This window comes from Stylophora pistillata, chromosome 3, assembly GCF_964205215.1.
Source record: "Stylophora pistillata chromosome 3, jaStyPist1.2, whole genome shotgun sequence".
Taxonomy (NCBI): Eukaryota; Metazoa; Cnidaria; class Anthozoa; order Scleractinia; family Pocilloporidae; genus Stylophora; species Stylophora pistillata.
In genome coordinates this window covers 13,866,561-13,880,590 of record NC_142521.1, presented here as the reverse complement: position 1 = coordinate 13,880,590, position 14,030 = coordinate 13,866,561, and the positions used below count along the sequence as shown (strand labels likewise).

General features: G+C 38.5%; 1 protein-coding gene and 1 non-coding gene across 6 annotated transcripts; both read left to right on the top strand.

Moving 5' to 3' along the window:
• The first annotated feature begins 1,021 nt into the window (after positions 1–1,021).
• Positions 1,022–12,722, top strand: LOC111342073 (multidrug and toxin extrusion protein 1). 5 transcript variants are annotated; one of them, XM_088751748.1, is made up of 17 exons: positions 1,029–1,207; positions 1,805–1,871; positions 2,269–2,778; positions 4,091–4,133; positions 4,447–4,491; positions 4,869–4,966; positions 5,436–5,533; positions 6,110–6,223; positions 6,894–6,961; positions 8,248–8,356; positions 8,724–8,799; positions 9,175–9,244; positions 10,066–10,198; positions 10,578–10,615; positions 10,733–10,789; positions 11,355–11,439; positions 11,762–12,722. In XM_088751748.1, exons 3-17 carry the CDS (start codon positions 2,288–2,290, stop codon positions 12,172–12,174), a joined length of 1,938 nt encoding a protein of 645 aa, XP_088607874.1. In that variant the 5' UTR covers positions 1,029–1,207; positions 1,805–1,871; positions 2,269–2,287; the 3' UTR covers positions 12,175–12,722. The 5 variants fall into 5 exon arrangements, with proteins under 5 accessions (XP_088607876.1, XP_088607874.1, XP_088607872.1 ...); XM_088751746.1 differs by lacking the exon at positions 1,805–1,871 and having other exon boundaries at positions 1,030–1,207; XM_088751749.1 differs by lacking the exons at positions 1,029–1,207; positions 1,805–1,871 and adding an exon at positions 2,013–2,132.
• On the top strand, positions 9,492–9,564 carry Trnai-aau (transfer RNA isoleucine (anticodon AAU)). Its single transcript has one exon. It is a non-coding gene; the product is annotated as a tRNA-Ile (tRNA).
• Positions 12,723–14,030: the final 1,308 nt, after the last annotated feature.

The window sequence follows — 14,030 nt, the reverse complement described above, 5'->3', positions numbered from 1 at the left end:
TCAGTACTGCATCGGTAAAATATTTGAATTGACCAAGTCCTGCATTTGGGCAATTTCAAAATGGATGTAACAAAGTGGTAATTGAACCTCGTGTCTTGCAATTTTGGTCTGAAATCATACTTGTGATTTCAAATCGAACTTGCGCTGCACGCTCGTTCGATTTTAAAATCAAGCACATGATTTCAGCCCAAATTGCACTCCACTCAGTTCAATTACCATCATTAATCCCCTTACTGTTGGGATACACTTTTTGTGAAGTAAACTCAGAACATTTAGTCTTGGATCAACTTATAAACCTCTTTTGGATATTTTTCTTTATTCTCATCCCTTGACTCCTAGATACTGTGTTGATAATGTAAGGACAAATTCTGTCCTGAGGGTTTTATCCTTTTGTACCCAATGAGCTGCTGTGATCTCATCCTTAATTCTCCCAAGCTGTGAAGTATTTCATCTTCTAAATGAACCTTTTTGAAACAATCCTGATCTAAGATCTGAAGTAGCCCTAAGATATATGCATGCCTGAACCAGTGTCATGGCCCTGTCATTTTGTTCTTTTAAATTTTACCTTATTCTCTTTGTTTGTTCAATTCTTTTGGTCTTAAGATATGACTGAACCTCCAAAGACAAATGCCAGCCGGCTACTTAGTTAAAAACATTTAACCCTTTGATGTCCTAAGACTGACTAGAATCCACTTTCTCTTTAACATTATCGCCCATGCATCATACTAGGGTCATGAGAAGAAAGGAAATGATCACCAATCATAGAAGCTCTACATAGTCTAACAAATTCTTTGTGTCAGCATCCTTTCAGAAGTGCATAGAGACAAGATTGTAAAGGGTATAGAGAATATGCACACTGATGTCAGGGTGTAAAGGGCTAAAGATTTTAATTTCAAGTGCTGGATGAAAAGGCAAGTGGGGTGAAGATAACTATCTTATCTTTGATTCCGGGTGTTGATTGAGAAGTGCTGCCTACTTTCAGGGTCTTATAATTACTGTTCAGGTCAGAGAACATTGAGGGGGGCTGGGAATGGTTTAGGATGAGCAATGACATTTCGGACAGGGTAGATTGATGAAGGTGAATACCCTAAGCAGGTGAATTTGGTCAAGTCAGCAAAATCTGAGTATAGATCCTTTTGAGGGTTGGAAGCCAGGCAACATCGTGGTAAACTTAAGTCTTCGGATAAAGCCGTAGTGCTTGAAATAGGTAAGAACGGCATGATAAGCGCTTAGAGTGGAGAACGGTTGCCATAATAATTTGGTTCCCATTGCTTAAGCAGGATAAATGCGCTATAAAATCCGAACGCTCAGATCTTTCACGTCTTATCCGTTGTGCAAAGAGAACTATTAGGATTTTAAGGCAAGGTACAACTGCAACGGCAATGAACGTTTAGCGCGGCGTTGACACGATAAAGTTGGTAAAGGGTCAATAACAAAAGGCTTTGTTTGAACGCGCGTCGAAGATCAGCTGAAAGTTTTGTGATGTAACTCGTCAAGATCAAGAAACTTGGAAAAGATGGACTCCAAATACGATACTCTTCAAGAATACTGGTTTAAATTCTTCAAGTCGCTCTGCGCGATTTTCTCAAGCAACTTGTAGTTTTAGCTTCGTTGAATACCCTCGTTCGCGTTACAAAACCGGTTAGCAAGTCCTTGGTCCATTAATTGTCCCGTAGTCCATAATTCATCTCAAGGATTTCTCTCTTCTACATCTCTATACTATTGAATGATTATGTGGCAGCGCGGCAAGTTTTTCCTCCCACAACTGATGCTCTAGTTTATAATTGCATTCAATTTTTTTCAGCAAGACTAAATCGTGACCATCTGTTCCCCGTCGGTGAATCACGCTTATTGCCTGATGAAGATTGAAAGTAAGGGGGGAGATAGTTGTATCCTTACCCGCCTAACGAGGGGAAAGATGGGAATATTTTGTCCCCAACCCGTCACAGCTCCTTTTAGGAAATCTATGAGGATATGGGTAAATTTAGTGAGCATTATGCAACCCAGAGGAATGTACAAGAAATCAATTTGAAATAATCATTATTTTGACTGGAAAATCATTCAGTTGAACAGAGTTAAAGCCTTAGATGTAGTTAGGTTTGGTATTTCAAGCATCATTTGAAAATTTCCAAGTAAATTGCAGTGCAGTTTTTCATATAAATCTCCAAAACTAATCATGAAACTAAAGCAGAAACTGGTATACGTGACTAAGGATTTTTCGGGGGTAATCATCTTATCTTAGTTCTGTTTGATTTATCTTGTTTGCAGATCTCATCACTAGAACCAAATGGCCAATGATGTGTTGGAATCTGTGTCACCAAACGACGAATTTGATGTAGATATTAGACAACAGGATGAGTATTATCAACTGGAGAAGACATCTGGCTGTTTAGGTGGATTGTTATCAAGTAGTACCTGTATTGAAATCAGACAACTGTTTACTCTTGCATGGCCCACTGTGTTTTCTTACTTTTTCTACCATCTGATTTCCATGATAACCCTGTTTTTTGCGGGACGTCTTGGAGAGGTTGAACTAGCAGCAGGAACATTAGCTATTTCATTCATAAATGTCACGGGACCATCTTTGTTCACTGGTTTGTCTTCCGCTTTGGAGACATTAGGCTCACAAGCTGTTGGAGCCAAGAACTATCGCATGGCAGGCATTGCACTTCAGAGAGGGGTTTGGATATTGGGTATTGCATGTATATTAACCTGCGCCCTCTGGATCAATGCTGAACAACTGTTGTTGATGGTAGGCCAGAAGAGAAATGTTGCCCAGTGAGTGAAGTATAAAGAAACTTCAATTAAATTATAATCCTTAGAATCCTAATCCTAAACTTTTATGAATCTGGGCCTAGTTATTTAAAGACTGATTAGCACTAACTCGAGGTTAAATTTTTAATCCAGGTTCCTTTATTCCTTTGTTCAGAAGCCTTTTCGGGATAATTTTCTCTCTTCTTTTCAAGGCATCCAATAATCAATTTCTAGACAAAGACAGCTATACTGAATTTTCTTTTAAAGCTTTCAGATCTGAAATGAGATTTCACACTAATGCTGGATTTTCTCACCCCAGCTTTGAAAACCCAGCCCTAATTTTTAAGGGTCCCCTCACAAGCTAATTAAATATGAGAAAAGTCATTCCTGTATTTATTTTAGTCTTTAACTCCCAGAAGAGATTAACAACTCTTAGTAGCTTCTCCCTTTAATATCCATACATTATACAGCCAACAGGTAGTGAGAACACTCAAACTTATCAGGTAGAGGTTGTTGTCTGGATCTAATACCCAATTCTCATATTAAGTAATTTGCAAGGTAATAATATTATATAGCAGCTAGAGGGGGAGGATAAGCAATTAGGCCCCAGTTTTTCAAAAGATGGATAACACTATCCACTCCAGAAATTACTTTCCAGTGGCTAGCGTGGTACGTTTTGTTCACACTTTCTGCCAAATTACAATTTATCGGTTGGATAGCATGATCCAGGCTTTGAACAACTGGGCCCAGATCTTGTGAGTTAAGGGTTAAAAAATGATTATGAATACTAATAGAAAAACCAGGACTCAACAGTAAGGAGCAGACAAAAATGCATCAATCTTCAACATCTCTTCCCTCCTCCCCTCCCACCCCAGGCAACCTCTTAGGCATTTGAAGTATTAAAGATTGGCTTGTTCAAATTCATGCCCTCTCCACCCCCTACTGTCTCCCCCCTCAAATGCCCCACCCAATATTGAACAATTCTTTGGGTGATCAACAAATGTTGTAAAATTTAGCAAAGTTGCTTAGTTTTTGCTGCTGTAGTGCTCGTAGCATCATTTTCCAATGTTGAAATTCACCCGCTAAAGTAGTCTCCTTATCTTTGCATGTAATTAAAAAGCTGGCCAAGAATGTTGATCTAATGCCTAAGGGTTGTGCAGGTTTTGAAGCTTCGAAGTGATTGGTGCATAAGATTCTGGGGTGTAGAAGCTGGGGAGCAGGTTGCTGTGTGAGCTAATATTAGATGTAAACTGGAACTCAATGCAGAAGTTGGATGCTGTGTTCCAATTTAATTAGATGAGAGGTCTGGTACCTTATTGTTTTATTTTTCCTATAGCCTGACACAGGAGTTTGCCCTGATGAGCATTCCTGCTTCAATAGTAAGTCACTCAAAATTTTTCTTTTATTTCATAGATGAGTATTCCATGTTAAAGTTAGGAGTTACCATGATCTTGGACTCATACAGGCAAAGCAATGTTTGTTGCCAGGGGAGGCCAGGGAGAAAATTTTTTCTCTACTACTTTCCCAGTCTTTGTTTTTATTATCTTCTGGGCTGTTTAAGATTGACTCATATTTACCATTGATAGAAAAAATACATCATATGAAAAAAAACACAGCATTGCTCTATCATCATATAATCAGAACTCTTGTACTTGTTAAACCCTAGTTAATGTTGTTTTTTTTTTTCCACAGGCCATCTTCATGTTCTTTCTGTTACAAAGATATCTTCAGACCCAGGTATCATGTCTTAAACTATTGTGAGCACACTTCATATTCTGTTACATCTATACCATGCTTTGAAATGTCATTAAATTTATATATCTAATTAGATGTTTTTTTGTGTAGTATCACTGAGTATTTTTATGAGTTGTGCCATATTTTGATGAGTTCATCAAAATACGAACAACAATTAAAAACAATCAGTGATACTACACAACAAAATTTTTAATAAGAGATTTATTATCCAAAATGCCAAATTGTTATTTCAGTGGGGGCAAAATTTTCACGAATATTTCTGGAGTGCAAATATTGCATTATACTTGTACTTGTCTCGTGCATTATTTGTACTCTACAAAGTACAGTTGAATGATAAAATTCATTAATTTTCTTTGCAGGGTGTTGTCAAACCAATCCTTTATGTTGGCGCTGTCTCCAATGCTATTCAAATTGGTATAAATGCATTGATGGTGTATGTCCTCAAATGGGGTTTCAGGTTAGCATCTCCTAAAGTTTTTTGCATTCAGTCAGTCAGTTGATCAGTCAATCAGTTGATCCATCTCTCATTTGGCAGGGCAGGTTCTTTGATTGTAGCTGTAATAGCTACCCAGCCAAAGGCTGATGTGGACCTGCCAAACTAGGTACAACTGTAGAAACAAATGCATGATTGGCATAAAACCTATATTCTCATGGATGAAGCCTTGCAGATATTTCAATGAAAAATCAAACAAAATCTGTGACTAATTTACAAGGAAACGGCTAGAAGCTGAAGGAAATAATTAACAATCAGATCTTAGGAGTTAAAAAGTTAATTTAAATTGAACTTGTTGCCAATGTGGTCATAAGCCATTTTCCTTAAAGAATCTCAAACTGTTTTAATTGCCCTTGGCTTCTTGTGGGGTTATATTAACTTTTTAAACTTGAATGGGTGGGAATATTACTAATCTGGCTTTGTCTCTTTTCAGAGGGATTGCCATCTGCTGGTCATTTACCAATGTGATCATATTTTTGTTGACATTTGCTTACATGAGGGTTTTTAAGTTGGATGAAAAAACATGGCCAGGTACTAAAATAACACCTAGGTACTTTCAATTGGAAATTTACTGATTGACACAAAAATTAAGTTGAACTTGATGGCTTAAGTGTTTGGGTCAGTTTGGATATAATTATACATTTAGGGCCACTTCAGTAGTCAGGGGGCCATGAATTTATTTGGCCAAGGAGGAGAGGTGGAGGTGAGATTGCCCAAAAGTTAGCACAATGGGCGGTGGGTAGGGGTCAGAGGATGGGCAGAGTCATTGTATTGAGTTCTTGGGTGAGACACTTTACTCTAACAGTGCCCCTCTCCACCCAGGAATAGAAATGAGTAGTGGCTAATTTTCAGGGAAGCTTTGGGAACTGCTGTCTGGGATGGGATACATGGCAACTACTTTTCATTTATCTCAACCCTTCTTGATTTGTTGGTCACCAAAAACCATTTTTTTATCATAAAGTGTTACTAGCATTAAACCAAAAATTTATCGTCCAGGATATTTGTTTATATTAATATCTGTAGATGTGCCATATAGGATAGTTTAGTAGATACTATGGGATGTTGCAAGCTTCTCCAATATGATTTGTCTGATGATATTGTATTTAGGCTGGACCACAGAAAGTCTGTTAGACTGGGGACAGTTTATCAAGCTTGCTGTGGCTGGAATGGTGATGATTTGTATTGAGTGGTGGAGTTTTGAAATAGGATCATTTCTTGCAGGTATTTGGTTAAATGGTCTTAAATATATAAAACAACAGAAAGTTATTTGTAGACGCTTCAGTGCGAATTTGGGAAATTTTCTTCCTTTTATGCCTTTTGATTTGAAATTCTTGCAATTTTATCCAAACCCTGGTTCATACTTAATTTCTGTACAATGAAATTCATTAAATTTCAGAGGCCTATGAGTTAACAAGCAAAACCTTTGCCAAGCAGACCCCATTTTTTAGTGGACACACTGTCCTACATAAATTCCAGCCCAAGGACAAAAAGTTATCCACTCATATTTACTTTAAAGTGAACCAGAATTAAGCAGACACACTCCTGTCTCTGGCCATTATTAGGTACACTTAGTCTAGTTTACCTGAAAAAGACGACAGATGTTTTGCCACAATTTGCTTTGTTTCAAGCTATGAAGTAGCCTTTAAGAAAAGCATTAGTACTCCTTCACATTTTGATTTTATGTCATTAAAACAAAACTTAGCAAAACGAAAAGGCCTTCTAGAGCGAAGAAAAATAACACAACAACCTAATGAGAGCTTCAAGCGTCTGATCACAGAGTGAAGTTACATAGTAAAACCATGTACTGTATGATATACAGTTCATTTTACTGTAATAGCCGTGTGATGATAAGTAATAACTATTGATAGTTTCTGTTAATTTACTCTTAAAGGGTCTTATGGTGAGTACCAACTAGCAACATATGGGGTCATTTTCCAGTGGGCCACATTTCATTTCATGGTAAGTCAGAAATCAAATTGAAATTTATGAAAAAGATCATGATGAAATCAAGATTTAACTGAAATCGATGGTATCAATTAAAAGTACTACGATTTATGAAGATGCATTTAGGCTTCTTTTGTACTTGTTATATTTAGATCTTCTCGCATACCCTGTCATGATACATGTCTATATTTCGTATCCATTTTGAAATCACTGGTGGTCCCTGTAATCTGATTGGGTCTAATTGGTGCGATTTATTCCCAAATCGCACCAGTTTTTGCTCTAAATCGCATAATTTTACGCTTGACTGAGTTTTTGACACATGACGTCAAAGTCTTTCTGTTTTGCATACAAAATAAGATTTTAATGAATATATGAAGTTCATATATTTTGAACTGGGGTATTAGATACGTATGATGCACGATCCTCCAGCGCTCTACCAATTGAGCTAACAAGCCAACTGGGAGCAGGGCGTTATGTTGATTCGTAATAAACCCCTGATGATAAATTAGATACAATGAATATATGAAGTTCATATATTTTGAACTGCGGTATTAGATACGTATGATGCACGATCCTCGCAGTAGAGAGCGCTATTTATGCAATAGCGAAAATCAGACCTGAAAAAATCAGGCCTGCACGGGATTCGAAGCACTGACCTCTGCGATACTAGTGCATCATACGTATCTAATACCGCAGTTCAAAATATATGAACTTCATATATTCATTGTATCTGATTTATCATCACGGGTTTATTACGAATCAACATGACGCCCTGCTCCCAGTTGGCTTGTTAGCTCAATTGGTAGAGCGCTGCACTAGTATCGCAGAGGTCAGTGGTTCGATTCCCGTACAGGCCTGATTTTTTTCAGGTCTGATTTTCGCTATTTCATAAATAGCACTCTCTACTGCGAGGATCGTGCATCATACGAAAATAAGATGTAAAAGCGTTTCCGGTTCCGCTTCTTATTTAAAAACCGGCTCAGTATTGCATCAGTAAAATATTTGAATTGACCAAGTCCTGTATTTGGGCGATTTCAAAATGGATGTAATAAAGTGGTAATTGAACCTCGTGTCGTACAATTTTGGTCTGAAATCATACTTGTGATTTCAAATCACGCATTTCAGTCCACTCAGTTCAATTACCATTATAAATATTATATAGTAAAGCCATTAAACTCCGTTGTTTCACATGTGTAGATTCTCGCATACCCTGTCATGATACATGTCTATTGTTCGTGGACTATTCCCCAATAAATATTATATAGTAAAGCCATTAAACCCCGTTGTTTCACATTTTGTAGATTCCTCTTGGAATAAGTATCGCGGCTGGTGTGCGTGTAGGAAATGCTTTGGGTGCTGGTCACCCAGATGCGGCAAAAAGGGCAGCAAAAGTGGCCATTGGACTTATTGGTAAAAACCTGTAGACAATTATCAAAATAGTTCCCTGAAAGTCGGCGTAATGGAATCGTAGATACCGATATGAGTTCACCAAAATTTGCAGTCACACCATTCTTGATTTAAGACAAAAGTAATAAAGACTCAAGTTTTAAATTGGTCATAGTAGTACATGTAATAGTATTCTGGCAAAAGGAAGCACAAACTTTTCATTTCGTGAAATTCATACAGCCTCAACAGCAACTTCGTCTATTTTTAATCACTTGATAAACTGTTGCAAAAGGCCCTTTGATTTTGGTTGCATTTTACTTAGTGTTTGTGGCATAGACAGTGGTACGTGAGTTCGACTCTCAATTGAAAAGAAAACTTTTTTCACCTACAGTATGTATAGATCTTGTTGTGTTTGCCATTTTCTTTGGACTCCAAGACATGAGTGGAAGAGTGTTTACCGATAACAGGTTCGTGCGTTATTCACTAAGACCATTACTCGTTTGTAATGTTATCAGTTACGGTGCTGTGATAGATATAAGTATGAACCTCAGATTACTGCTTTATCAAAAAGACCTTGTCATTTACAGCATCTCTAATTCAAGGCTATAGATGGCCTCTTACCAAAGAAACCTGCGTGCGAGGGAACAGACACTCGAGATAGAATTCCCTTCCAAAGGTTTGGCTCTTGTGTGCAATTCGCGTAACTTCGTGCGCATGCCGATCTAAATCATTCGCAGCTGCGACATTTGCCTTTCTGTTTGTTTATTAAACGCCTTAAACGCCACGAAATAAATAACACTTTATTATTATGTTTACTCAGTGAAAATGGTTTTTTTCTGCAGCGAAGTGTTGTCATTATACACAAAGAATATTCGCTTCATGTCCGCCTATTTTTTCTTTGATGGAGTCCAGGTAAAGATCAATTCTAATCAGAGGTCAGGTAGACTGCAATAATATATTTGACTGTTTTCATCACCTCTGTTCTTTGACGTCGTATTGTACAATTTTATAAGAATAGTTATGGTCAAAAAGAGCTTGGTGGTAATCTTGTACTTGCATTGTAAAAGACGATGTAATCAAACCACTGTTCATATATTCCTCATATCTGATTTATCATCACGGGTTTATTACGAATCAACCTAACGGCCTGCTCCCAGTTGGCTTGTTAGCTCAATTGGTAGAGCGCTGCACTAATATCGCAGAGGTCAGTGGTTCGAATCCCGTACAGGCCTTATTTTTTTCAGGTCTGATTTTCGCTTTTGCATAAATAGCGCTCTCTACTGCGAGGATCCGTACATCATACGTGAACCACTGTTCATTGGGCTTACGGCGAATGACATGTTCATTACCTTTTAGTCAGTATTCAAACGAAAATGGTCAGGCGAGGAAGAAACTGTTTTTTCTTTTTTTAGCTGTCAGTAGAATAAGTCGCTTTTCTAGCATACCGCTAACACAACTTTCAATACAACCGCGTGCGTTGTAATTATATTCTCCCGCGTGCGCCATAATTATATTCTCCCGCTTGTCAGAACTGAACGTTTCAAGGACTTTTGTTAATAGGTGTTTGTTCTCTTATTAGTTAGTCAGTTAGTAATTTAGTTAGTTAATTAGTTTTATACTTGCTGAGTTCATATCATTGTAACTAAACACGTCTGTTGTTTAGAGTGCTTAAGAAAGACTTTATTATTATTATTATTATTATTATTGTTTTTTTTGATGATTTTTTAATTTAGGGTGTTTGCAGTGGTATTATCCGAGGATCAGGCCGGCAGACAATAGGAGTGCTGATCAATTTTGTTGCCTATTGCTGTATTGGGCTTCCTTGTGGCATAACATTGATGTTTTTAGTCTTCCATGAAATTACAGGTAAAGCGGGAAGTGAAAACTGCTCCATCAGTGTTCAAATTTGGCAAATATGCTAACGTTTTGAACGCCGTTTTCGGTGAAAGGATGATTTTTATGTTATGTTTGGATTAAATTAGTAGTCTTAGCAGTACTCTGCTCGTTCTTAGCTTGGCTAATACAATCAGTATTTTCTTGCCATATTCGGTGACATAAGTGGACCATCTTAGAAGGCGATATTCATTCATATCGCTTCTCGCTTGTGCTTTTGGCGTGCGCTCGCGTCGCTATATGAGAATGTCCAAGGTTTAGTCATAAGATCGTTTGTCGTGTGCGCCCGCTTTGCTTTGTGGGAGCGTGTGAAGTTTGCCATATGTTCTTACTGATGTCGTTTGGCTTGAAGGTCTCTGGATAGGCTTAGGGATTGGCGTCTTAACTCAGGTGAGCCGGTGACTGCCATTGGGTTACTTTTCAGTTTTTGTACTTAAAGGCCTTTGGTGTCATTGGAATAGTTTGGATCAATCTTCCTCCAACAAGTCCATTATGGTTGCATTTTAGGCGTCTTTATATGTGATTCTGCTGTGGAGAACAGACTGGGAGAAACAAGCACAGCTGGTGAGTTTATCAATCAGTAATTTATCATGTTTAATATTTCTTGTTACTTGTTATTGTGTTATAATTCATTATTTTAGTAGTCAAGTGGTCTGTATCTGTGTATTCTCAGATTAACGAACTCTAGGGCTGCTACTTTATATTCTTTCAACAGGAAGTAGAGCGGAGAAGGAAATATCCTCCCTAGATAACTTCTCGTTGTAATGGTAGTCTCTTAAAGCCTTTTCTGGAGCATTTGTGTAATGGGTTAACTGGTTGCTCCCTGAACGCTTAGTGAGGAGGGCTTTATCAGAAAGAGAGGCTTTCATAAAAACAAAGGGACAAGGGACATAAAGGGCGTTGGGGTGGCTTCTTAAATTTTCAGCTATTTGCGCAATGAGTCATGAACGATTTTTATTGAATTGAACGGTTTACAGCAAATTAATTCCCCTAACGGGTAGAGGTTGGTAAACTTATTCTTTACCTTAGATTCCTCTGTGTGTGTGTGTTTTTTTCTTTTTTTTTTCTTTTTTTTTGTTGTTGTTGTTCATTTAATTCTGCTTTTTTTTTTTTTGTTCGGTTCAATTAGGCCAAAGGACGAACTGCAGTCAAGGCAGCGGTGTACAATACATCAGAGACTTGGATAGATGTAGAAGTTAGCAGAAGAGAAAGAGGTAATGGCCGTGTCATATCAAAGGTGTGGTTAGGGGTGAAAGCGGGTCTTGAAATGCCTATAACCCCTCTGTGATATTTATTCAAATACTGAAAAGACGTCGTCACCTTCCCACGGTAGGTGATGTGAAGTCTTAGCGCCCACAGGCCCATTATTTTATTGGAATTCATCTATTTCCCGCGTGACGTGGAACGCCCAGGAACTTTTGATCAGGTGTTGTGGTTAATGGAGAACCATCAGTAACCTCGTCATCCCCAATTCTAACCCGTAATTTAGTGTTACACGGAAAAGCTTATGTATTTGTTTTCTTTCTTTGTAATCAGATGCGATGTTGTCAAGCTGGATTTACAAAACGTCATCCCTGCCATTCCTACGCCGATTTCATGCGGGAAATAATCATTTTGAACTCTTGACAAGCGACGAGAACAAACGGACTGAGTGTGATGGCGAACTTGAATTGATGCAAGAAGACAATGCTTCAGGGAGAGCATGTGATGCAAATCATCTTATCAGACTAATATCATCGGAGAAAAAGTCTCTCATAAGAAAGCGGCTTATTCCTCTGGGTATTTCATTGCTGATATTAGGCGCCGCTATCGTGGTCCGCTTTCTTGTTCCGTTACCACCCTCGTATGAAACAGCGATCGTTGGTAATAAGACAGTTAGTGGTAATATTACTGGTAATTTCACCACCCAAGCACCCGTCCTAACTAATTTAGATAAGACGATTATTTAATTTTTTTTTAATGCCATTTTTTTTATCACCGCTATACGGATGAAAACGAAGATAATGCAAAAACGTTTTATTTATCTACTGAAAGTGTACTGAAAAGTATTTTCATTTAGCAATGCATTACTACTATGAAATTACGGTATTTATAACGAATGAAACAGAATTTCTGGAATTCATATCCAGTGAATTGTGTCAGAAAGTATATCTCACTCAGTAAACGATTCTGGAAACCATTTCTGGAATTCATATCCAGTGAATTGTATCAGAAAGTATATCTCACTTAGTAAACGATGGCAGTGTGGCCGAGTGGTCAGCGTGTGGACTCGCAGTCCGTCGCTCCCGGGTTCGAGTCCCGCCCTGACCACTACCTGGATTTGTTTCACGGTCGCTCCGAGTTCAAATTCTCGGCCATGCTTTTAAAAATAGCCAACTGGTTTGCTTTCGGCCAGATGGGATTCTTAATAGTGTTATTTTCAATTTGAATTATTTGTTTCATTATTATTATTATTATTATTATTATTATGAGTGAATAAATGACAAGACAATTTTAACATGTTTGACGATGGCTGACCCCCCCCCCCCCCAAAAAAAAAAATCTCCGATTGAATTTAAAGGAGGTAGAAGAGAGAAGCGGCGAATAAGTCCGCTGAGAGAAGGTTTCAAGAAGCACTCGCATCGCAGAAGACGCTGGAATCTGCGGATTGCAAATCAGACGCGAGGAGGTGCAAGAACTGGAGATTTTTGTGGCGTGACGTCCCTAGTGCCAGGGACCCTCGCTTAGGAAAATAACGTCACAAGAATAAGAGCGACTCCTTCTCTAGCTTCCCCTTTAAGTTTCAACTGTCTCTCTGTACGTAGAAATGAATCACCATCGGCGCAGGTTAGTTTTCTCTGTTTTCAACCTCAATTACCAACTGGGTACGCCTGTGTGGCATTGCAAGAATAAGTGTTAGTACTTTTCAGAATTTAAATTTAAGGCCTATGCCGAATATCCACCCCTTTCTATCGTATTCTGCTGCGCCAGCAAGTCTTACAGTTTGAGTAGGCTAAGCTCGCTTAGCCGGCAACCACTCTTGAGATAATTAAGGCAAATGATTACACCATACCACAGCTCAATCTAAAACGTTGCTTACGATGGTGTCTATTTAAAATTCGCTATGAGAGTTATACGTTTGACGAGGGCTATTAATATCAGAGTTGGTATGAACAGAAGTAAGCTTCAGCACTCTTAAGACAACCGACTAATTATCAATACGAGCCCTTCATGGCATCGCATTCCAATGTACACAGTTGGACCTTTTAAAGCCAAATCGTTAAATACATGATTTGCAGGGGTAGAAGTTTGTACCGCAAAGCAGACATAGCTTCAGTATTCCTATGCTAACCGACTTATTAGGGACTTAAAGCACTCAAGAGCTTAAAAATCCCCACTGGCAGGAGGCAGACCAGTGGGCTATTTATGGAGCGCAGCCGAGGAGTTGAACTAGGGGCATCCGAGAACAAATCCAGTGAGAGGCAGGGTGGAGGACTTGAACCCAGGACACCGGATTACAAGTCCAGCACCCTAACCACTCGGCTATACCGCCTCCTTCGAATTGTATCAGAAAGTATATCTCACTTGACCCTTTTGTTCTCAAGAGCTTATTGTTAATTCTCCCCTCTGGCTGCTACCAGGAGAAGTGATGGGCTCCTGCTGTTAATCATTTCTTTGTTAACTAGTAAGAAGAATTTGGTGTTAGATCAAGGTAACAAGTTCTACCTGATAAGTTTTAGTATTCTCATTACCTATCTGGTGGATGATGGACGGATGTTATAGGGTGAAGTTACATGTTATATTTTCTGAGAGTGAAAGGGTTAAT